The sequence below is a fragment of the Lampetra planeri genome, chromosome 2 (assembly GCF_965212315.1).
Source record: "Lampetra planeri chromosome 2, kcLamPlan1.2.h2, whole genome shotgun sequence".
In the NCBI taxonomy this organism is placed as follows: Eukaryota; Metazoa; Chordata; class Hyperoartia; order Petromyzontiformes; family Petromyzontidae; genus Lampetra; species Lampetra planeri.
The window spans coordinates 30,304,996-30,329,015 of record NC_136108.1 but is presented as its reverse complement, the minus strand read 5'-3'; the positions used below and the strand labels follow the sequence as shown (position 1 = coordinate 30,329,015).

General features: G+C 49.2%; 1 protein-coding gene across 1 annotated transcript; it reads left to right on the top strand.

The window, feature by feature from the left end:
• The first annotated feature begins 3,545 nt into the window (after nucleotides 1–3,545).
• Nucleotides 3,546–23,463, top strand: NOL10 (nucleolar protein 10). The gene is given in 22 exon segments (XM_078612521.1): nucleotides 3,546–3,741; nucleotides 4,433–4,478; nucleotides 4,674–4,772; nucleotides 6,255–6,332; nucleotides 6,849–6,886; nucleotides 7,455–7,591; nucleotides 7,984–8,049; nucleotides 9,184–9,244; nucleotides 9,706–9,791; nucleotides 9,927–10,005; nucleotides 10,271–10,420; nucleotides 11,279–11,345; nucleotides 11,704–11,756; nucleotides 12,462–12,588; nucleotides 13,199–13,278; nucleotides 13,983–14,081; nucleotides 17,850–17,942; nucleotides 18,817–18,990; nucleotides 19,543–19,910; nucleotides 20,141–20,243; nucleotides 21,135–21,275; nucleotides 21,277–23,463. Coding segments are annotated over 22 exon segments (2,274 nt in total). The 5' UTR covers nucleotides 3,546–3,675; the 3' UTR covers nucleotides 21,340–23,463.
• Nucleotides 23,464–24,020: the final 557 nt, after the last annotated feature.

The following is a 24,020-nucleotide window of genomic DNA, read 5'->3' as shown; positions in this document are numbered from 1 at the left end:
AGCATCACCATCGTCGCTATCATCATCAATACCATCATTCATACAAATCATGAACGTTCTTAAATGGATTGCAATCATCAACGAATTATCATAATAACCATCGTGGTCAAGTATGAATAATAATAATTGGATCATTATTATAATCATGGTAAATTAATACGAATCCTTGTCATGGCGGTCATGGGATCGTAATGTTAGGTGAAATCAAATCATTACCATTGTCAAATGATTATCGTCATCATCATCATCGAATAATCGCCACAATCGCCGTCGTCGTCAGTTATTCATAATCATCATCCTCATCATCGTTTACTCTGGAGAGTCTCGCTGGCATCTCGAGACTCGTTGTAAAGAGGGTTTTGCTTTCGGCAGTTTTGCCATTTATTTGGCGATTTTTGTTTTCTCGTTTGTTTGGTGTTGGAGAAAACCGGTGACTGTGAGATCGTGAACACCCTCAATGGGGGGAGACGGTCGGGCGTGCATTGTTCCGACCACACTTCCCCCTCGCACCGCGTGACATAGCCACCTTACTAATCGAGTCAAAGTCAAGAGGGTCACGATGGTCAATGCCTTTGATGCGCCAAACCTCGCCATCCCTTCCTTCCTCACTGCCACATCACGCATTTGTTGCGAAAAATCGTCCCCTCTAAAAACTAAATAATATTACACGCCGCCGATCGGAGTTTCTCCAGGTTTGCCTGCCGTAACATTGAATTGATTCTCCCGAGAATCAATTCAATCAATCCAAGTCGCGTAAAGCTCTCGCCTGCGCAGCTCAGTGTAATATCAGCGATAGCGATGCACGTCTTGAATTGGAAAATCGATTTTGATCAATGAGTCAAGGACACGCTTCCTTTTTTGTACCATGTCGCCATAGAGACGCAACGAGAGTGCAATTGTGGCTCGCCTGGATGTCCTTTTACAGTGCCCTGCCTCGTGTGTGAGAAGGGCTGTGTGTGGTGGGTGATGTATCTTGCGGGCTAGGTGTGTGGCAACAAGGCGGGCTATCTGTGTGTTAATCTCTTGTCAAAAAGAATGTGGCCAGAAAACTAGTCGATAAAACTGAAATGCTGTTGCAATGTATCCAAGACGCCTTGTATCCAGTAGACTATTCACACAGGCGTGCGTATTTCGATTTAAAGCTTTCGTGACTGCAGGGATTCATATTCTTGGTTCTTTCGGTAAAGTCAGGTAGAAGGGAAAAACAATAAAATAATAAAAATATAAAACAATACAATTCTCACGACGTTTCGATTGCAACACAAGCAATCATCATCAGGTGTGAAAACCACAGCAAGAAAATGTTCACAGCAAGATGATGATTTTCACACCTGATGATGATTGCTTGTGTTGCAATCGTAACGTCGTGAGAATTGTTTTTTTCCCTTCTACGTGACTTTACCGAAAGAACCAAGAATAGGCGTGCGTATGTTTAACATGTAGACTTTCGCGACCAATATCATCCATAATACAAGTTTTTTTGGGTTAAATCGCGTAAATATAAATGTGTCGGCGGTGGCGGGTTTAATAAAACATTTATATTTACACGATCTAATACAAAAAAACTGTATTATGGCGTGCGTATCTTGCTGGAACACAAATCGACCGTGAAAATGTCAATAAAGACATCCAACGTTGGGCCAATTTTGGTATGTGGTTGGTCCAACATTTTTGCCCAACGTTATAGCCCAACGTTCTACGTTAACAGGGTTAGTACAACACAATTTTACTGTGATTACTGTGAATAAAGAGCCGGCATTTTAGTCCGGTTTATGGATTTGGTGAAATCCTCGTTAGGGGCCGTCCATAAATGACGTCACGCACCTGGGGGGGGGGGTCAAACCCCCCCCTTCACACGGCGTCACAAAAAGTCAGACCCCCCACTCAAATATGACGTCACAAAGCTCTGCCCCCCCCCCAAAATTAAATATGCTTCAAATCGCTTTAAACTATTGTCATTGTAGTGCGTATTTAATGTGGCGCTGATGTTGTAGGCGAAAACATTTAAAGCTTTCGTGACTGCAGGGATTCATCTTCTTGGTTCTTTCGGTAGACTCACGTAGAAGGGAAGTAATAAAATAATAAAAATAAAACATAATAAAACAATTCTCACGACGTTTCGGCCACAACGCAAGTAGCCGTCCTCAGGTGAAAACCAGGTCTGTCGAGGCGACAGCATCTGAATGAAACAGCACACGTGCTTTGGAGCATGTATATAAGCTGGGTTGGAAGGGGGGGGAAAGAATATGCATATCAAGAGGAATTTAGCATATTTATGGGAAATGCAGGTATGTGATTAGTACAGCTTATATACATGCTCCAAGCACGTGTGCTGTTTCATTCAGACGCTGTCGCCTCGACAGACCTGGTTTTCACCTGAGGACGGCTACTTGCGTTGTGGCCGAAACGTCGTGAGAATTGTTTTATTATGTTTTATTTTTATTATTTTATTACTTCCCTTCTACGTGACTTTACCGAAAGAACCAAGAAGATAAGTAGAACGTGTTGTCTATATTTATTTAAGGTTGCGCATTTTGATGTAACGTCACATTTCTCACCCCCCCACGTCACACATCGTCACAAATGTCTGACCCCCCCCCCCGCCCAGGTGCGTGACGTCATTTATGGACAGCCCCTTAAAGCCCTCGTTCGGGTTTGTCCTCCACCAATCATGCGGGACCGCTCGATACGTTTGATGCGATGCTGCGCCTTGTTCGCTAGGAGGCGTAGCACTCAATGCAATTCAAGCATAACTCAAAATACAGTGGTCGTTGGCGTCATTCATCACAAACAGCATCATTACACCAAGCAATGTTGCGTTTTGCTTCTCCAATAAAATCGGTGGTGCTGCAGAAGCATTAATTGGCACGTTTGTGCATCACATGACAACTTTTTGAATTGGCTGTGTCGGATGGAGGAGAGTGCACGACACAACAATTAGACTTACGTCATCTGACCCAAAAAAAAATTATCAATCGTATTACAGTAGTTGCAAACCCCCTTCACGTGTTAAGAATAATAATTGGCATCGTTGTAGGGAAAATATAAATAACAAAATAAGCAATGTCTCCTTCGCATATTCGTTTCTCCGCATAGATATTCAATTAATTATTCCACAACCCATCAGCCGCACGGCTTTCTGGAAGCGCGTCATTTCAGCAACAATGATTCAAGGCAAGAATAACTTCATGCACCGGTTTCGAGATTCAGTGTCTCATCAGCAGGGTTCAGGCTTGCTTCAGCAAAGGCTGGTGAACTGCCAATTTTCAGGTAACCACATCCCATCACATTAATATAAATTAATCAACACTGTTCTGTTTCGATTTAAAGATTTCGTGACTGCAGTGATTCATCTTCTTGGTTCTTTCGGTAAAGTCACGTAGAAGGGAAATAATAAAATAATAAAAATAAACATTATCAAATAAAATTCTCACGACGTTTCGGCCACAATACGGGCAAACCGCATGGGTTGATTTTTAAAAATGTGTTTAATCCTCATGAATATTCATGAGTCTGCGCCTCTCACACTCGCCGCGACGCTCCGCCCCTTGCCCAACCCCGCGGGTTTGACCCGGAAACGGAAGCGGCGAACACATGGCGAACACATGTTGGCGCGTGGAGCACGTGTAACGCGAAAGGGATTTCGAGCGACTCGACTCTTGCCTTCGAGTCGCAATGCAGGTGTCCAGCATCAACAACGTGAAGATCTACAACCTGAGCAGCGGAAAATCCCTGCCTGAGGTGCGTGGGGAGAATGGGGGGTCCGCTTTGCGAGCTCCTTGCCGCGGTGAATGGGAGAGTCGGGAAAGTGCTTTGGGCAGTAAAGCATACGACGTTGGCTTGTAGTTCGAACCGTCGGTCCAACCATTTCGTTGTTTACTTGCGGGTTACACAGGAGTGTGTGCTGGGTGATAGGCCACGCACGCTTGGGATTGCACCCCAGACAGAAAAAAGGAAGGCGTGGATCGGAGAGTAAAAAACGCAACCTGTTCACTCCAACTGTGAAGAAAAGTTTGGTGAGCTCGGGCAGGACACGTGATTTGGGATGATGGACGATGGTTTAAAATTCATGACGAGGTCGCAGCCAAGTAATTGGATGTTTAATTGGCACATTTATCTTACGGTGGCGCAGTGTTTAACGCGCGGGCTGCACTACGAACCCGGTGACCCGAGTTCGATTTCTGCTCGCGGCCAACACCAGTGACGATTATCTGAACCGGTCTTGGGCCTCGCCTAGGTCGACTCAGCCTAAAATGAGTACATCGTGCGGCGTGTACACATAACCACTAGGGTGATAAATGTGGCCGGGCGTGGAGCTGGCCACCCATCGTTTTGTGTGCCGTGCTGACCTTAATATCTGCTCGCACACAGCACTTGCCCCAAAAGTATGTGATGGTTATACGGGGAATCTTTGTCTTTGTTTCGTACACAGTGGCTCACAGACCGCAAGAGGCGAGAATTACTCAAGCAAGATGTCGGTGAGCGTTCACCTTTCACCGCAAACTACTCACTGACAGCAGCCACTCGATACACTCTGATCCACTCAACCTGACATGAATGCTAGCAAGTGCGTATGCTATCATGGTGATCGCCATCTCCGAGTGTCTGTTTATGTCTCGCACACGTGCATGCATTGACGCGTGTGTGCGTACATGTGTGTGTGTATCTCACAGCCGTACGCAAGCGAATCAACCTCATCCAGGACTGGGAGATGCCAACCGTATGCAACAACATCCGCGTGTCGCGGGACGGGCAGTACCTGCTCGCAACAGGTGAGCCAGTGGGACAGCACATGTGCACGCGTGGCCAACACGAGTGATCGCGAAAGAAATTCAACATACATCAGAGGTCGCAAACGGATTTTGATTCCTTACCCGTACCCGGCCGCACCAGGGTCGCAAACGGGTACCCGATAACCTACCCGATACCCGGCTACCCGTACCCGGCCGGGTATCGGGTAGGGTACGGCTACCCGATTGCGACCTCTGGGATGAAGCCATGTTGCAGGCGCGGGTGGGTTGATTCTAGGAACTTGAATTGTGAGAAGAGACAAGACGTTGGGAAATGAGTGACAAACGGTTACTCACCAGTGACTCACGGCCTACCCGTACCCGTACCCGGCCGCACCAGGGTCGCAAACGGGTACCCGTACCCGGCTGAGTAGCCGGGTATCGGGTAGGGTACGGGTATCGGGTACCCGATTGCAACCTCTGACATGCATTCAAAAATAATATGGATGAACTAATGGAGACGCGTGTAGATGACGCGGTGACACTGTGTCGACTGACTGACTGTCACGTGCAATTAATGCGACCCTCGCTGGCCCCGAGCCAGAGTCACAGGTGTTATGAGGCCAGCGAGTCAGTTTGGTTCTTGTCCGGCACGGCAAATCGTGTCTTGCGGGGCCTCCCAAACTCCAGTCCTCGCGACCCACCATGCTCCGTTTTTCCGTGTTCACCAATTTCACCAATTTACTCCTCCCCATTCGTTACGCGCTGCATGCGCCCGATAAATTGTAAAACATGTCCCACTTGACGCGCTATGAATTTAACGCTGTCTGCGTGAATAGATCCGATTCAAATTAAGATTGGAATCTCAGGCGATGTGCGTGCACACGTGGTCCCTGTGCGTGTGTACATGTGGTGCGTGTGTATATGTGGCGCGTGTGCACACATGGTGCGTGTACACACGTGGTCCCCGTGTGTGTATCCACGTATTCTGCGTGTGCATGCGTACACGTGGTCCCCGTGCGTGTGTACACATGGTCCACGTGTTCCATGTGATGCAGACAGCGTTAATTGCTGAGCACGTCATGTGGGATTTGTTTAACAATCATCGGGCGCGTAAAGTGTTGAACCAGTTAATTTATATTTGAATCGGGAGTACATTGGGAACAAGGGAAGAAGTAGCGTGGTGAGTCAAGAGGACTGGAGTTTGGGAACCTCTGGTGTTGTGAGTTGATGGCCTCATCCCTGTCACTGATGTTATGAGTACATATATAATCTAAAATGTGCTATTCAGTGCTTACGGATGGAGCTTGCTGTAGCACCCATCAATTGTTTACCATGCCACACTGCTGATGAGACGAAGGCAACTCGAAATCGGTCCAAGGATTGTCTGCTTAAACAAGCTACTGGAAGACATTGTTGAGGATGGTCGGTAATAGATTGAAATGTAATTTTGTTTTTTGACGAATCAACAAGACATTGACTGCTAGTTTATTGTGTTATCACGTTGTCCATGTGGTTGTGCAGGCACCTACAAGCCACGGGTGAGGTGTTATGACGTCAATCAGCTCTCCATGAAGTTTGAGCGCTGCATGGACTCAGAGGGTGAGCCCCCTTTCATCACCTCAATTGAGAGTTTGGAATACTCTCAACAGGTGTGGGATCTGGCAGAAGGAAGTGATGGCGAATTGTGGTGGCTTCAATAAGGATTGGCTCATGATTGGCCCTCTTCTTGACCTTGATTGAGACAAAGAGCTGTATTGCAAAGGAGGACCTGAGCTGTGGTAGGCGAATGTGCTCGCTGATTATGTAGAGATAACATCGGTGAAGTGATTTTATATTGATGAGACACTCTCTTGCCAGTTGGGGCCAGTAAAGCAAGTAGATTTTTTATCATTATTTTTTTTATACGTGTGGTGGGTTTTCACCCAAGGTACTTAATTTTTGTCCCAGGTATATTAAAAAAAAATACTCCACTCGCCAAACATCCCAGCGCAGGATCCTCGAGTGATGCGGCAGTCTGATGGCTCGGCGAGGCTTTGCTGTGTAAATAGGAATTGTTTTTTCTGCATTAACATGACCGTGCTCTCACCCTTTGCTCTTTCCGTGTCTCCCTTGCAGTGGTTACCTTTGAAATCCTCTCGGACGATTACTCCAAGGTGAGTCTAACTCGGCGAGTATTCCGCTAAACTAATCACAGCGCGATCTATCGCACGGCCCCATTAGAGGAGTCGCCGCTGTGAGTTTGCGCTGTGTGTCAACGCTGGCACTAATTCAGGGTCGGATGCCAAGGCTGATGGACTGCTATCTTTTTGAACGACCAATTCTCGTGTGAGAGCTGAGCTTTTGTTAATACCTAACGATGCTGTATGTAATCTCCAGAGAAACGTCGTGAAAAGGTTTCTGACATTTTTGCTTGTTTGTAAACGTTCCTCCGGTAAACCAAATGTAATTGGCGCATTTGCCCTCGTGACATCTTGTTTCGATTGGCTCTGTCGGGTTGTGGAGGGTTATCGTGAAACACATTAATGTTATTCCTACATGATATATTCCAAAATACACTGAATCAATTACCTTCAAATTTTCTAGCCCAATTTAAATTATTAGAATGATTTTAAACTTTGAATTCTGAAATTGCCTTGATTGTGTAAATGCCCTTCTGATTCGAGCTCTGGGTAGTCTTATGGGTGGTGACTATTTCTCGGGGTTTTCGTCTGTCTGCTGCAGCTGGTTTTCCTGCAGTGCGACCGATACGTGGAGTTCCACTCTCAGAACGGCATCTACTACCGCACGCGCATCCCCAAGTTCGGACGCGACTTCGCCTACCACTATCCCTCGTGCGACCTCTACCTCGTAGGAGCCAGGTGCGTGCTGCCCTCACGGTCTCCCTACCAGAACCCGAGTAAGGCGACCGGGTGTGGTGCTGGCCCACCCACTGTTCTCGTGTGCCGTGCCGGCCTTCATAGGTGCTACTCGCTAACAGTACTTGCTCCTTCAGTCTGTTAGAGGCTATACGAGGAATCTTTGTCTTTGTGGAGCGGTAGTTTAGCGGTTAGCGCGCTGTGCTCCGAGCCCAGCAACCAGAGTTCGAGTTCTCGTTCACGACCAGTAACAGTGGCAAATTTACGTGTGTTCCACAGAGTGTTCGCTCTGTGTGTATTCACTTTGCTGTATTCACTGCTGTTTTGTTTTCACTGTGTGCTGTATTCACTGTATTCTGGGTTCACCATGCACTGCGCTCACTTGTCGTCTGCAGCTCCGAAGTGTTCCGCCTGAATCTGGAGCAAGGCCGTTTCCTGAATTCACTTCAAACCGAGGGATCGTATGTACTTCTTCCTCCTACTCCTCCTCCTGGCAAATCAACAGCCAATATTACAGCACGAATTCTCCTATGGGTAGACTGGTCCCTTGCATATATAGATTTGGAATAGTCCACCAATTGAAATGGGTGTTGCCCTATTAATCATTTGAGCCAGGGGGCCACAGCAACCATTGTTAATGTAACGTCAGTCTCTAGGGGGCCAGAAACCTCCAGGGTCAGAGCACTGAGTCAGCACCACTTGAGGTGCTGTGTTCGAACCTGGGTTTCGGCCGCTTCCCGCTATTAAACTGGGTCCCCAAGTGCAGTGAGTTGATGGTTTCATCCCTGTTACCGATGATTGCAACAAAAAAATAACTTAATCCAATCACATTTGGTTTGTGACAGTCAATGGACGTTAAATATCCCGAGACATCTCCATATATATAAAAGGCAAAGTTGTGAATATGTGTGTCTGTTCAAAATGTTTAGCGTACCTCCCGACATGCAACAAACTGCAAATTTGCAATGTGGGTACTTTCCAGACTGTACACCATCAAATCTGTCACGTGACCCGTGCATGTGGAAGCTTAACACATTGTAATGTAGTGGTTAGCGCGCTGCGCTACGAACCCGGCGACCCGAGTTCGATTCCCGCTCACGGCCACCGCCAGTGACGATTATTTGAACGGTCCTGGGCCTCCCCTAGGTCGACTCAGCCTCAAACGAGTAACTGTTGGTGTGAACATCGCCACTGAGGGGACAAAGGCGGCCGGGTGTGGTGAATCCAAGTCCCGGGCGAAGCCGGGCAGTACAGCTAGTCGTTAATAAAAGCAGGCCATTGCATGCCGATGCCATGGTTTAAATTTGCCACATTTGAAAAATCACGCCACGGATTACTCAATTGGGAATTATGCCTTGGCAATAGTTGCCCCCTGCTGTGAAAACATAACAAGACCCTTTTAAAAAATGTCACGAAAACTTAGGGGGGCCTTCCTGGCTAAACAAACGCAACAATAACGACACTTCACGCTGATCATTGCGGGTTGGCAAACTAATCATCACTTTTATATTATTTGTAATATTTTTACAAGGCAACAAAAGCTGATATTAGCAATGCTAATGAACCACCCTGTGTGATGGTGTGTGCACCGGCAGATCCAACAATGTGTGTGGGATTAATACGGAGCATCAGCTGTTTGCCTGCGGAACAGCGGAGGTCAGTTATCGCCTGTTCCCGCCTACACGCCTGTTGTGCACACACGTGTACTTGTGTACGTGTGTTAGTGTCTTCATATGCATGTGTATATATGTGGGTGCTTATATGCATGTATCGGTATGTGTTTGATATTGCATGCGCCTGTGTTCTGTGTATATGAATATATGTATGCAGCGGTGGCTTTGTGGTTAGCGCGCTGCGCTACTTACTCGACGACCCAAGTTGGAGTTCCGCTCACGGCCAACGTTTGTGTCGAATATCTGAATCGGTCCTGGGTCTCCCCTTAAATGAGTACCTGCTGCGGTGTGTAAACATCAGCACTGGGGAGACAAAGACGGCCTGGTGTGGCATTGGCCACACTTTCCGCCTTGTGCGCCGTGCCAGCCTAAATCGGTGCTCGCCAAGAGCTTTTATCCTGGCGGTGTGTAATAGGCTATGGTGTGTGGGTCTCATCTCTGTAGGGCAGGGTGGAGTGCTGGGACCCACGTGACCGTACACGTGCCGGAGTGCTTGACTGCGCCCTTAGCAGCATCACAGCTGATACAGAGTAAGTGCTACTCATACACAACAAAGATAAAAGATCCCCCATATGGCTGGGATTTGAACTCGTGACCTCTTGAGTTGTGAGCCGGGATCTCTGATCGCTGTGACCGGTTGTTGAACGGCCGTGTCTGTGTCTCAGGGTCACCGGCATTCCGGCGATTTCAGCACTTAAGTTCCACGGAGCCCTGAACATGGCTGTGGGCACCAGCACTGGGCAGGTATGGATCTCCCCTCCCCTCCCCGCAACACTCTACAACAGTGGTGGGCAATCTGCGACCCACAAGCCGCACACGTCCCGTGCAGCCCCTCTTGGTGGCCTAGTCCAAGTTTGTCGAGGCTTCTGCGTGGGGTCATGATCGGTGCACAAGCACGTTGTCAAGCTCGCGGCCCACTTGGGTGAAGGAGGGCCGCTCATGTGGCCCGTCGCCGCTGTACGACCAGCGGCGAGTGCAGTAGTGAGCGCTGCCCGTGCCGCCCGGCCAGGTGCTGCTGTACGACCTCCGCTCGGCTCGCCCGCTCCTCGTCAAGGACCACCGCTTTGGGCTGCCGATCCGGAACATCGAGTTTCGGGAAGACCTGGACCTCGTGGTGACGGCCGACTCGCGCATCGTCAAGATGTGGAACCAGCACACGGTGAGCAGCGCCGGCAGCAAGCGCGCGGCACCTTCGCAACGCGACCCTGCCCGGTGCCGTTAACGAGCACCTATTGGGTTTCGACGAGGGACACGATGGGGTGGTGGTGTGGCTGGCGCCCATCCGCGCTTTGCCTGATGTATTTAAACATTGTGCCGAGTACTCGGTTAAAGCTGAGTCGACCTAGAGGATGCCCAGCACTGCTTCACATATCACTTGCCGTACGATGATTAGTCATTACTGGGAATCGAACTCGGATTCATAGCACAGCGCCCTAAGCGCTTTTGTCACCGCTCGCCACACTGGTACACACACACACCCATACGCCCGTATACATATTTACATTTGCGCATAATAATTAAATGGCAAGGATATACTACACATGCTATAGTCATCCGCTAATGTGCATATACACTGCTCGTACACTCGGTTTATTCTCGATCTTACACAGTGACCTGCTCACAGACATTCACTCTTTTGACACTCGCACACTCGAGTGCAAATATGCTCACACTCGCCCACATTTATTCATTTACCCGTTTGCACTCTTTCTTGTTCACTCACTCGCACTTGAATATCCCTCGCACACTCACACGTTCACGAGCTTACATATTTCTATGCTTTTACACTCGCTTATTCTTTAATGCACTCTTGTGCCTGTTCGCTTACACTTGCCCGCAACAGGTTCACGTACACTCACACGCTCATTCCCCCATACACTCGCACGCTCACGCGCTTACACACTCGTGTATGCGCACAGGATATAGTGCTGCACTTGTTTCTGGGCTTGTGTCTCTGCTGCCAGGGACGGCAGTCCGAAATCTAAACGTTGCTGTTGTTTTGTCTGCGACTTGGCAGGGCAAGAATTTCACCTCCCTTGAGCCCGAGTACAACATTAACAACATGTGCCTCTACCCCAACTCCGGTACGCGGTAAACGCACTCCTCAGCTCTACCTTCATCGCTCCCGTTTCTCTGTCACCCCCCCCTACCCCCCAGTCAATCCATCACTCGCATCTCTCCATCACTCTTGTCTCTCCATAACACCCGTCTTGCCATAACCCGCATCTCTCCATCACTCCTGTCTCTCCATCACTCTCATCCTGCCTTTCTCTTTGACTCATATTTCTTACATCGCATCATTGATGGCGCCTCTGCGTCTTTGTATATATTTTTTTCTGTTTTAATCATCGAGTTCGCTTTAACCTTCGTTGTTGGGTGCACGCGGTTTTATGCGATTTATTTTATGTGACCCCTAACCCTGGCTCGACCCCTAACCCACAGGGATGCTCTTCTTGGCGTGCGAGGCGTCCAAGATGAACACGTACTACGTTCCGGTGCGTGGGCTGTGTGGCGCGACCACTGTGATGGTTACCGATGATGTCGCACGCGCGTGTGTGTTCGTTTGTGTGTGGGGAGCAGTCGTGTAGCGGTTAGCGTACTGCGCCACAAACCTGGCCACCCGAGTTGGGTTCCTGCTCACGCCCAACACCAGTAACGATTATCTGAACTGGTCCTGGACCTCCCCTAGGTCGACTCGGCCTCAAATGAGTACCTGGTGCTGTGTGTAAACATCACCATTAGGGAAACAAAGGCGGCTGGGCGGGTTGCTGGCGAGCTTACCCCCCTTGTGTGCTGTGCTGGCCTTCATAGGTGCTCGCTTTGTCTTTGTGCATCTGTCAGTCATTTCAGTTAATCCATGGCATCTTGGTCTGTCCCGTGACCTCAAAGTCCATCAGAGCGCCCTCGCGTACACCGCAGCGTCTCGAAACACCTCCCATCACATCTCAACACGCGTGAAAGGGCACCCCCAGTAGCAGTTGTCCCTGTGCGGCACAAGGTGACTCGGCACCTGGCCTGCAAACGGGCATTCGTCTGCCATTGGGGGGGGAGGGCGATGATTGCTGTGGGGTCTAGCCTAGGGGTAGCTGACCCTGTGGAAACGAGCATTACCCTGGCAGTCGAGGGGTGGAGGCGGTAGCTGCCACGTGTCTTCACATTTGAGTGCATTGCGGCGGCGATTTTCCCATCTTCGCATTTAGGCGCTGGGCTCAGCCCCGCGATGGTGCTCGTTCCTCGACAGTCTGACGGAGGAGCTGGAGGAGAACCCGGAGAGCACCGTCTACGACGACTACAAGTTCCTGACGCGCACCGACCTTGAAGCGCTCGGTAAGCACGCAGCACTGCCACCAACACCAGCAACAGCACTGCCACTAATACCAACACCACCAACACCTTTAGTAGCACCGCCAGCAGCAGCAGCAGCACTGCCACCACCAACACCAGCAGCAGCACCGCCAACAACACCACCAGCTCCTAGAGTAGCACCACCAGCATCAACACCACCAACACCAGCACCACCAACACCAGCAGCACCGCCACCAACACCACCAAGACCAACAGCGGCACCAGCAGGGATTTCCGTAGCACCGAGAATGCAACCCCTGCTCACACTCTAGAAACAAAATCGCGTCGGTAGAGGCACGTGGCGACAATCGACCCGGTCACTCGGCTCCCTGCGTGGTTTGGTGACTCGTCACGATTCGGGGTCGCGATTAGGGTCTTTTGGAGTGCAGCCCTTAGCGCACTACGCTATGAACCCGGCGACTCGAGTTCAATTCCTGCTCATGGCCAACAACCCCCTCGTGTGCCGTGATAACTAACGGCTCTTGTGCCTACAGTCTGTTAAGGCTTTATGGGTTGTCTTCATGTGTGTCTGTGTGAGCGTGCCCCCTCTGCATATCACGCCATGTGGCCATCTTTTATGTGCGTGTGGCAGGTCTGACGCACCTCGTGGGCTCCCCGCTACTCCGCGCCTACATGCACGGCTTCTTCATTGACATCCGCCTCTACCACAAGGTTCCGCTCGCAGAGCCACGATGATGGTTTCTCCCGACCAGCGTTTCTCACCTCTGTTTCTCGTCACCGCCACACCCGCCAAACCACCTTCCCCCCCCCCCCCCACCATGATCCCCCATTTCGTGATTCCTAATCTTTTCAAATTACAACTGGGATTATGCGTCGATTCGTCAGTGCCACAGTTGGTCAGTCTTTTGGGAGTGCTGTCTTGCATGGACGATGCTTTGTGCAAATGAAACCGTTGTTGTTGAAAGTTCCCAGGGATTTCGCTGTTGTTGGCTGCTTTGCCATCGACCCGCCTGGTTCATCTTGCGTTTGAGAAAACGGCGAATGCGACGGGATAAACGGGGAAACGGTATAAATGAGGCGACAAAAATTAGTTAAAATAATTATCGATTCTTGAGCTAATTGTCACATGTAATTCATCTATTCTCTGGGGGCAGAGGCCCGTTGGATGGGAGGGTGTGGGTGAGCTTGGTGGGACGGGTGGCGGTGTGGGTGAATCATCACCTCATTTAATATTCCTTTACCCGACTCTCTTTGAAATGTGTTTCCTTGAGGTGATGGCCTAGCCCTGTTGGAGGCCAGGCGCTCCCGTCCCCGTTGGACATCTGTGAAAAAAAAATCTCCGCAGCTCATCGGATTCCGCCAGTCTCGAATGTGAACGTTGTGATTGTGACGCGGCACCCCGCGTGCGTTTTCAGGTGAAAGCCATGGCGAACCCGTTCGCCTACGACGAGTACCGCAAGCAGAAGATTCGAGAGAAGATCGAGGAGGGCAGAGTTCAGCGAGTCCAGACCAAGGTGGGTTTACCGAGAAGCGCCGTCCCCCGCCGGACCGCCCCCCCCCCCCCGCGTTGACTGTCCGCCAATCGGCCCCGCCGACTGGGCGTGCCCCCCCGACGTGTCGATACGTCGGGAGCAGCTCTCGTGAGCGTGGACTGGGCGCCGTAGGAATTGGGAGCGCCGATAGGCTGGGCTTGGTTGAACCCAGGTGCTCAAGTATAGTATTGAGTTGTTGTAGCGCAGTCGCCAGTGGCTGTGCAACAAAAACTACATTTATTTTTAATGAATTTGTAAAATTTCCATCAAAAATATTTCTCTGTAGCAGGGCCCATGCCAAAATATCCCCTCGTGTGTGGATTTGGTCACTCGGAAGAGATTTCAGAATAAGCTCTGTGATAGCCACGTCCTTGGACCATTCTCTAACATGGTGCTGTTGTATATGTTGGGTATGAAAATTTTGATGTGTTGTATGCGTGCGTGGGTGAAATTATTATGTTGTATATGTGGGTTATGAATATTCAGTGAAAATAATAATAATCAAATGAAATTTGGCCAAATGTGTAATTATCCGGAAATATGTTAATTGATGTAATTATGCACATTTAATTATGCCAATTCGAGAGGTAATTGTAGTAATTATGCGAGTGGGAGTAATTATGATAATGCCAGTCGTTATGATAACCAGACCCCGCCTCGGTGACGAGGGTGGGTTATCGATCGGAATAAGGCAATTAATCTTATGCAGTTATGCAGGTGTGGTGTAAGTATGCAAGATTAACTTAGATTAACTCGGCATCGTTGTCTAGGTTCGTCTCATTCTCGCTTATTTTTAGGTCCCCGGTTCACCCCGTTATCGCTTTAACATTTACTGAGTACGTGTTAGTGTGTTTATTAAGGTCACCAAGTTCAGATCTCAACGCAGAAGCAGATCTTATGCATAGACTTCAGGAAAGAATCACACAACCACTTCTGTATTAATCAATTTATTACTAATTCAACCTCAACTATGATATAGTATGCGAACTCTCAATCCCGGAACTTCAACACGGCATCAATACAGTATCATCAATGATTGTCTGATTTCACTTTGACAACGGCACATAGATCCCGCATAACGCGATGGTTGTTAGTGAGAGAGAGAGTCGTTAAAACATGCAAATACTATGCTAAGAAAACCTTAACGTTAATGAATGAAAGATACTTGAAAGATTATACGGCGATAAAAACACAATCAAAAACAGTTATTATTCTTAAAGGCACCAATCTCAACAGATACATCGGCAGGTTATCTGACAACAGAATGGCTCGGAGTAAGGGCCTGCGACGATGCTCCTCTTCCGAAGATCGTTATCTTATATCAAATTTACTAATTGGGGACCAGATCACCTGATAAGGATCTGGTGGGCCACCACTCCCCCCGTGAGCGTGGCTCGGCGGAAGGAGGTGCCAAGAATCAATTCGTATTGATGGATCTGTTGGGAATTTATGCGATTAAGAGTACAGTCCACTAAATATTAAAGATAAAAATTACGAATACTCTTATAAATGACGGATGGCCATCACTCGGTCTCTAGTGTTCTCTTCACAGCCACGGACGGCTTATGGGTTCGAGTGGGTTTGAGTGGTAAGAGTTGTCTTCAATAGTCAGTGTTCGGAGTCGGTTCTTTATGTCAAACAGACGCCTGGTGGTCGTGTGGTGAGGGGGCGGTGCGCGTCATACGTATTAGTCGCTCCTCTGTCGCCGTGGGGAATTTGGTTTGGATGCTCGGTCGGTAGGTGGCGCCCACAGCTCGCTCCTGGCGTGCAGTGTTGGGTCGTCGCCTCGTCGCCAAACCGCGATTGTCAGCTGCAGCAGGGACCTCCGACTCGGCAGAGGTTGAGCTGTCAAGCGGGTCTTGCCCGCCTGCAGAGGAGATGGGGAGCCGCTTGAGTCGAGCCCCGAGAGCCGTTTGAACTCGGCTGAGTCCCAGAAGCTGAAGAGTCGAGCCGACCCGTTGGTCGCAGCTCGCCCTTGAGTCGACCCGCTCGGTCAACTCCTGAGCCGACCCACTGGTCGAGCTCGGCTGGTGAGTTGACCCTTCTGGTCGAACTCAAGATGAGTCGAGCCGACCCTCCCGGTCGAGCTCGCTCCTGAGCCGACCCTGTTGGTCGAACTCGTGATGAGTTGACCCTCCTGTCGAACTGGTTTCCAATGCTCAGAGTCCTTCTTTTTATGCCGAAAAATCCCTTTGGGTCCTGCCCACAAGGCGGGGTTTTCTTTTGATTTACTGTGTCAGGATCTGTCCGTGTGTAGGTGTGTTCATGTGTGTGTCCGTACGTCCGTGTGTCCTTGTGTGCATCACCCACGGCATATTCCGTTGTCATATTCCCTCCATAAAATCCACGAGCAAACAGTCAGGTGTTACAAATTGCCTCGAGGTCGTCTCTCTGTCTGGGTGCGATTTATCTCTTGGTTGGCCTTCTTCATGAACCAAAACACAGACGTTACAAACCGTCTCACAGGCATCTTTGTCCGTGTTGCACCACCTGGAGGGAGGGGCACACTCCCCCCGACCCTCGCTGACGCATGAAGAAATGATTAAAAGTTTTAACATTTGTCCCTTACCATTTCCCAGTTATGATTCTGTATTTAACCTAAGGTCTGTCATTTCCCATCGTGGTGCTTGACTCAAGTGGAGGTGTTTCCCCGAGCGTATACACACTCATATCCCGCGCTGCGGGGATACAAAGACGGCCGGGATCTCCCTTTCTCTCCGACCCTGGGTTTAACATCGCTCTTTTATTATGTATTTTATTTCCGACCTGGTGGTGATTCATCCCGTTATGCTTCGGGTCGAGTTGTATCAATAACTTTAGCCTACCCTGTTGTGAAATTCCGACTTTAACGTGACTTTAATAGCAATACAGAATAATTGAGCTTTTTGACTTAACTAGGCGAACATGAACTTCTGGCGACCCCCGCAGCCTCGCTGTTCAGCTGAGCCTGCAGCCTTGAGATATACAACGCTCTTATTCGTCTCACTGTGGTCATCCAACCTTCTGCTCTGGGAGTGTGATTAATTTCAGGACAAGGCCCCCTCACGTGTGTACACAGCCTTGAGCTGACCCACTTATTTAATAATTTAGTTCCTTGGCCTTTTTTTCTCAGCTGCAGAAAGAACAAGGCGTATTTCTCCTCCCTGTGTGCACGTGTTCCAATTAGCTCGAAATCCCTAACACACAATCAGTGATGACCCCCGGCCTTCTGTGGCCGTGATCCAGACAAAGGCGCCTCTGCTTCCTTCATTGCCTTGAGTCGACACTGCTCCATTATTCGCCCATGTGCTGAGGTCATAGATGGTTGGCTTTTTGCTTTAACTGTCTGGCTGACTCTCCCACTGTCTCTGCCCTTGCACGGGTGACAGGTCCGTTCATCAGGCCTTATCTTTCCTTGAAGCAAGGTTGCAATTCTGATCCTAGCCCTCCTCCCGTTCATTACTACAACACCTGGTGTTTTGCAGTTTGCTGCGCTTTGGTGTGTTTTCATTCATTATATATCAATGATGGAAGAAGGCTAGAATACAACATTGCGATGCATTGCCGTGTGTGTGTAGACACGGGTATGTAGGCATACTCCGTGCACACCTGTGTGTATACACCTGAACATACTCGAATGTACACACCTGTATGTACACACTCACAGGTACACACCTGTGCGTACACACTCACGTATTCACCTCTGTGTACACACATATACACGCCCGTGCGTACACACTCACACGTGCGCCCGTGTGTGTGTGTGAGCAGCGCCTGCCCCGCGTCAACGCCGACCTCGCCCAGAAGCTGCTGGATGACGAGGAGGACGAGGCAACCTCCTCACGAGCCCTCAAGCGCAAGAAGGTCAGAGGTCACCTCCAATCACTGGGGCCCCACTTATTCATTATGAGGGCCTCCGGTGCACAATCCATGGTTGGGGCTTTTCCCCGAGCAGAAAACTGACCGCTGTGTGTCAATTGGTAATGCTTAAAAGTGAAATGCGGGGGATTTTTCTGAGAACTTGCTAGGCTTATGCAGCAGCTGAAAATTGTGCAAAATGTATGTGGCCGGGCAGTTCAGGAGAGGGGTAATGCTGCATTAGAGACACTGAGTCAGCAACACTGGCAAACCTGCGTTTGAATCCGGGTTTTGGCCGCCCGTGATTAAACCGGCTTCTTGGCATGGTCACCGATGCCTGCACACAAGAAAGCATTCGCGTCAAATTAGTTTTATTTTCCAACTGCATTTGGCTAAAATCCTGTTCTGAGAATGAAATACATCATTCTGGACTGCCATCCAACAAAAATATTTCTCTGTGGCAGAGCATGTTTAGACAGTGCAGTGCCCCTGGGCATGTTGCCAAAAGGTCATTTGAGGGGCCTCAAAGGTCATTCAGTGATGAGACTTCAGTAGAATGTTCCGCACACAAGGTGATGCATTGCTTCCTGCGATCGTTCGGAAAGGAAAATTCGTCAACCTAACCCTAAGCCCAACAACGTAAAATTAAATCTCGAAGCATGTTTTTTTGCATTTCACTAAATTCTTAAATCTCTCCCTGGCCTCTGCCCTCGCCCCCCACCCTCCATCCTCCGCCCCCCCCCCCCCCACTCTTTACCCCCCACCCTCCTGCCCTCCGGTCTCCACCCTCCACCCTTTGACTTCCATATTTGGCCCTCTGCCCCCAACCCCCCTGTCCTCCACCCCCACCCTTCCTGCCCTTGCCACTCCATGTGCGCAGGCGTCGGTAGGCAGCATCCTGCAGGACGACCGCTTCCGGTTGATGTTCGAGAACCCAGACTTCCAGGTGGACGAGCAGAGCGAGGACTTCCGCCTGCTCAACCCCGTGGTGTCGCGCGCCACTGAGAAACGCAAACGCAAGCGCAAGGGCATGGAGCGAGAGGCAGAGCAAAGGGTGAGTGTGGGTGGGTGTGAGAGAGTGGGGTCAGTAAGTGTGGGTGAGTGGGGTGTGTGAGAGTGAGAGCGAGAAGCAGTGGTGACTATTTTAACCTGTCCTGGGCCCTCTCCTAGGTCGACTCAGCCTTAAATTAGTACCAGGTGTGATTTGCAATCATCAGCACTGGGAAAACAAAGGCATCCAGGCGTTTTTCTGGCCATCTACCCCCTTCCTCGTGTGCGGTGCCGGCCTTCATATGTGCCCGCTAACAGCACTTGCTCCAACAGTCTGTAAAGGCTATACGGGGACTCTTTGTGTATTGTCTTTTCGGTGGGCGAGTCATTGTGAGTGAGCATGTGGCAATTTCCACACTGCGCTACAAACACAGAGACCTGTGGTTCAATTCCCGACTGTGGTTAACATCACTGGCAACTGATGTCTGAACCAGTCCTGGGCCTGCTCTAGGTCCACTTGCTGTATCCTCCAACATGACCATTAAGAGCCCTGTGCTGTTCCTTCCCACCCCGCACACCCTCCTTCACCACCCCCAATGCCTTCTGTCATCCTCAGAAAATCTCCGCCACCGAGGAGAACGACTCGGAGCCCGACGGACGCAACAGCTCGGACGACAGCTCGGACGACGATCGCTCCTGGGTCCCCGAGGTGCAGAGGCAGTACAAGCTGCTTCGCCTCGAAGCGTCCGGCAAGGAGTTGCGGCGAGGGGCGGCCTCCGGACCGGGGTCTGGTGGTGGTGGTGGTGGTCGTGGAAAGACAGACGTTTCGGGAAGGAAACGACCGTGGCAAGGCAATGAGGAAGCCGATTCTGCTGCCGGGACGATGACGACAAGAGATCAGCAGCAGCCACGATTCTATGAAATCCGGCAAGGAGTGGAATTCAACAGCTTCAAGGATGCTGCAAAGAAGCGGAAAAGCCTCACGTGCGTACAACTTCTCCCCTTCTCTCCAAGACTCGTGTCACTTCTTTCTTGGCACCTCACTGTTTCACTACAATATTCCTGTCGCGTTCGATCGCCATTCAGTGTTCAGACAATTTCGTTAATACATGTGTTTGGCTTCATGTGCGAGGAAACCGGAGCCCGGCGTGCGTGCGAGAGGCCATTAACAAAAGCGCTCACGATGTGCTACGGGTCCCTGTTTCTGGCTCCAGGTCCTCGCTTGCCGATCGGGTGAAGGAACAGGAGTCTGATCTTCCCGTGGGCCTCGCACACTCTTCCGTGGGCAGCAAGGAGTTGACTTTCCGTCTCAAGAAGGTGACTCTTTGAATGGCCGGGTTGGCCCAGGGGTTCATAATGGCCATGTCATAGATGCAACACTGTCATCGTTGAGATCCTGCACTCGAATCCGTGTTTCGGCCATCCGTGATGAGTTGACGCTCATCCTCGTGACTGCTCATTAAATTTGGTTTGTCACTTAATATCGATTATCCCAGATACCAGAATTAAAAATGAGGGTGTCATTGGCTCTTTGCAAGGCATAGGAGTGCACCGAGTGTGGATCCAGAGGGCAGTTGATGTGGCTTGACAACTCCCATGTCATCTTCCACGGTTGCTTAGACACGAGGTGGTGCAATGCCCATCGCCCACATACTCCCACCACCTACACACTCCACCACCCAACAACAACCGCCGTTCAGCACTGAGTGGCGGTGGCGTCGCCATGACACTTGTGTCATGCTAGGTGCACTTTGAGGCCATGTGAAGTGTCGAAGGCCGGCTAGCAGGAGGTCACAGAACAGACCTAAGTGCCATGGGTTGACTGCGGTAACTTGCAGATGCACCAAATGTGTTGCCCACTGTGCCAAATCTCTGTGTTTTAGCCACCCACACACTCCACCACCAACACAAACACCATCCAAACACTCCACGATCACAAGTCCCCAAGTATAACTGTTCAACAACCACACATGTACGTATGTATATTGAACTCCTTTCATACCTTACATAGCCAACCATGCTAATCGGAGGTGCAGTGGAAAGACACATGGTGTGTGTGTGTTTGCGGGCCCTTGCACATGTGCATGTGTGGCCGACACCGCGTTGCGGTCGATGCGGTTGGCGTCGTGGTCAATGTGGCCCTCCGCGTGGTTGGAGGCGTGCGCGTGCCGCTAACCGGAGCGCCGCGCTTGTCTTTCCCCGCCGCAGACGGAGCGGGAGGAGCGGCGCCACACGGCCGAGAGGCAGCACCACCGCGAGCGGAAGGAGCTGCGGCGCTCGGCTGGGAGCCTTCCAGGGACGGCTCGTGGGGGGCGGGGTGGGTGGCGGGGAGGCAGGGGGAGGGGTGGGGGGGCGGGGTGGGGGGCGCGGAAGGGGACGAGGTGGGGGCCGGGGCAGGGGTGGACCTCATTGAGGACATAGCAGGCGAGCGCACACGTGCAACAAAGTAAATAAATAAATGCCCCCCTTCCCATATTTGTGTCTTCGCATAAAAAAGAATAAAGTTTTTACATAACTGATCGGCCGCCCGGCCTTCTGGGAGTGCGTCTTATCAGCAGAGTTGGTTCTTAATTCAGTTCAAGCAAACTAAATCGTTTTCAACATTCTGTGTTTCATCAGTAGTACTCAGGTTTGCTTTTGAACCCTTGAGTACACCTGTTACCCCCCTGCACACTCGGACAATATGGTAATACAATGCGATTTACATATATATAGCAACTGCATCTGAAGACGCCGAATCTACACGCCTCGTCTTACCTGCCCGCACAACTGACCTCTCCACACCTGACTCGCCTGTAGACAAGCAAGTCATCTGTACTAAGCTCACCTTTTATATAACTGACCTGTATAAAGCTGGCTCATTTATACAAGCACATTAACACGTTTGGCTCTAGTATGCACACAAATACAAAGATCCCCCTTAAAGCCTCTAGACGTTTGGGGAAAGTGCTGTTAGGGAGCACCATGCCTGACAAACTTTGTCTCCCTAGTGGCAATGTTTACACACCGCACCATGTACAGTAGAACCTCTGGTCACGAACGCTTCTGACCACGACCAAATCGGGTTACGACCAAAAAATTCACAAAATGTTTTAATCTGGTCATGAACACAAACTCGGGTGACGATCAAATACGGCCGCGGCCGATTTCCCCTTCCGCGCCATTTTTTTGTAAGCGCCAAATTTTCTGTTGTTTGTTTACAACAAACAACACAAAGCGTAACAGTTATATATATATATAACTTTTGTTATATAAAATTCCTAGTAAGATATTAATTTTGTGAGTGTAGTCATACCCCTCCCCCCTCATTCAAGCCGTAATTTAGAGAGCGAAAGCACCGAGTACGTAAATCGCTAATATAAGAACCCGTTAATCTCGTCTCGCATCATTCATACGATGATGCGGTGAAGTAAACGTTCATACGATATTACGGTGAATGCTTCCAAAAACAATACTGTACCCAAATATTACTGTTAACTTACTTTCAATAGAAACATGAATTGCTCATACGAATATTCTCTCTCTCTCAGAATCGACCGACTGATGTAGCAGACGAAACAATCATCTTGTTGAACGATTCTAAACCTTGACGCGGCAATGTTAGTTTTCTCTGTTGTTCAAGGTTTTCTCAGTGTTATTCAATGTTTTTACATTTAGTTTACTATTACACTGTGAATTCTATGGCATAATTAACTATATTTTTGCTTAAAAATCTTTAGATAACAATATTTATATACAGTTCGTATTTACATACAATCCAATGGGGAAATTAGATTCGAGTCGCGACCAAATCGGGTTGCGACCAAAGTTATGGAACGAATTATGGTCGTGACCAGAGGTTCTACTGTACTCACTTGAGGCTGACTCGACTTTGGGGAGGCCTGGAACCGGTTAAAATAATTATCACTTGTGTTGGCCGTGAGCTTGAATTGAACTCGGGTATTTTATTGGTGTCGTATTTCCTGATGAAATATGAACGAAATGACGTGAAAAATATTTTCAAGGTCCAATTAATAGCTGCAATGATTTTCCTGTACAGATTAATGCAGCGTGTGCATTATTAGTGTTGTAGTAGGTAAAGCTGCAATGAACGATGAGTTGACTTACTAATGATGTTCAGTCAAATCCAATGAGAACTTTAAAGGAATCCTATTTGTACTGGAATTGCAGCAATGCACACGATTGATTCAATACCATAAAATTATACAATAAAGTTCCAAGTATAATTAAACGTTATGGGAAACTGATATTGCCATAATCGTCACGTGAAATGTTATACTGTCCCGTGAAATACTGCAGCAACCCCAGTATAGTAAGTCCTCGTTTCGCGTGTTAGATGTGTTCCTGAAAAGTGCCGTGGAAAGCGACAGACACGTTCAGCGAAAACAGTTTCCCCACAATGTAACAATAAGGTTTGCCGAGTTACGATGTACACATGCGCACACAGAGATGGTGGGACAAATAACTGAGGGTACGCTGCCGCGTTACTGTATCGCAATACTCGGCTATGCAGCTCAATAAAATAGTTCGTCGTTGACCACTCAGAAACCGCGTTTTAACGGGCGTGTTTTGCGTTATAACGGTGCACGTTCCGCGTTATAATAACGGGCAGGGTTCGCGATGTGCGAAAAGGGTTTCCCTGACGGAAGAACGGCGAAATAGCGAAAATGCGTTGTGTGAACATGCGTTAAGCGAGGACTTGCAGTACTCGTAATGCTCATTCGAAGACATCGCCTGACATCATGGCGGTACACTAGCCAGTGTCATTGAACTATGGGTGCGTAATCCTTGTTATCTCGGTCATTCATTTGTAAACATTTGTACAGATAAAAATATTTTTTAGTGTTCAACTTGGATGTTGAGCAATGCAAAAACCATGCCAAGTTACCTTAAATGATATGAGAGAACCAAGAATTAGTCTACATTATAGACTGCCAGTACGCTCACTCAGGTTAAGAACCAGGCTACATCTTCTTGGTTCTTTCGGTAAAGTCACGTAGAAGGGAAATAATAAAATAATATAAATAAAACATAATAAAATAATTCTCACGACGTTTCGGCCACAACGCCGATTCTATTATTTTATTATTTCCC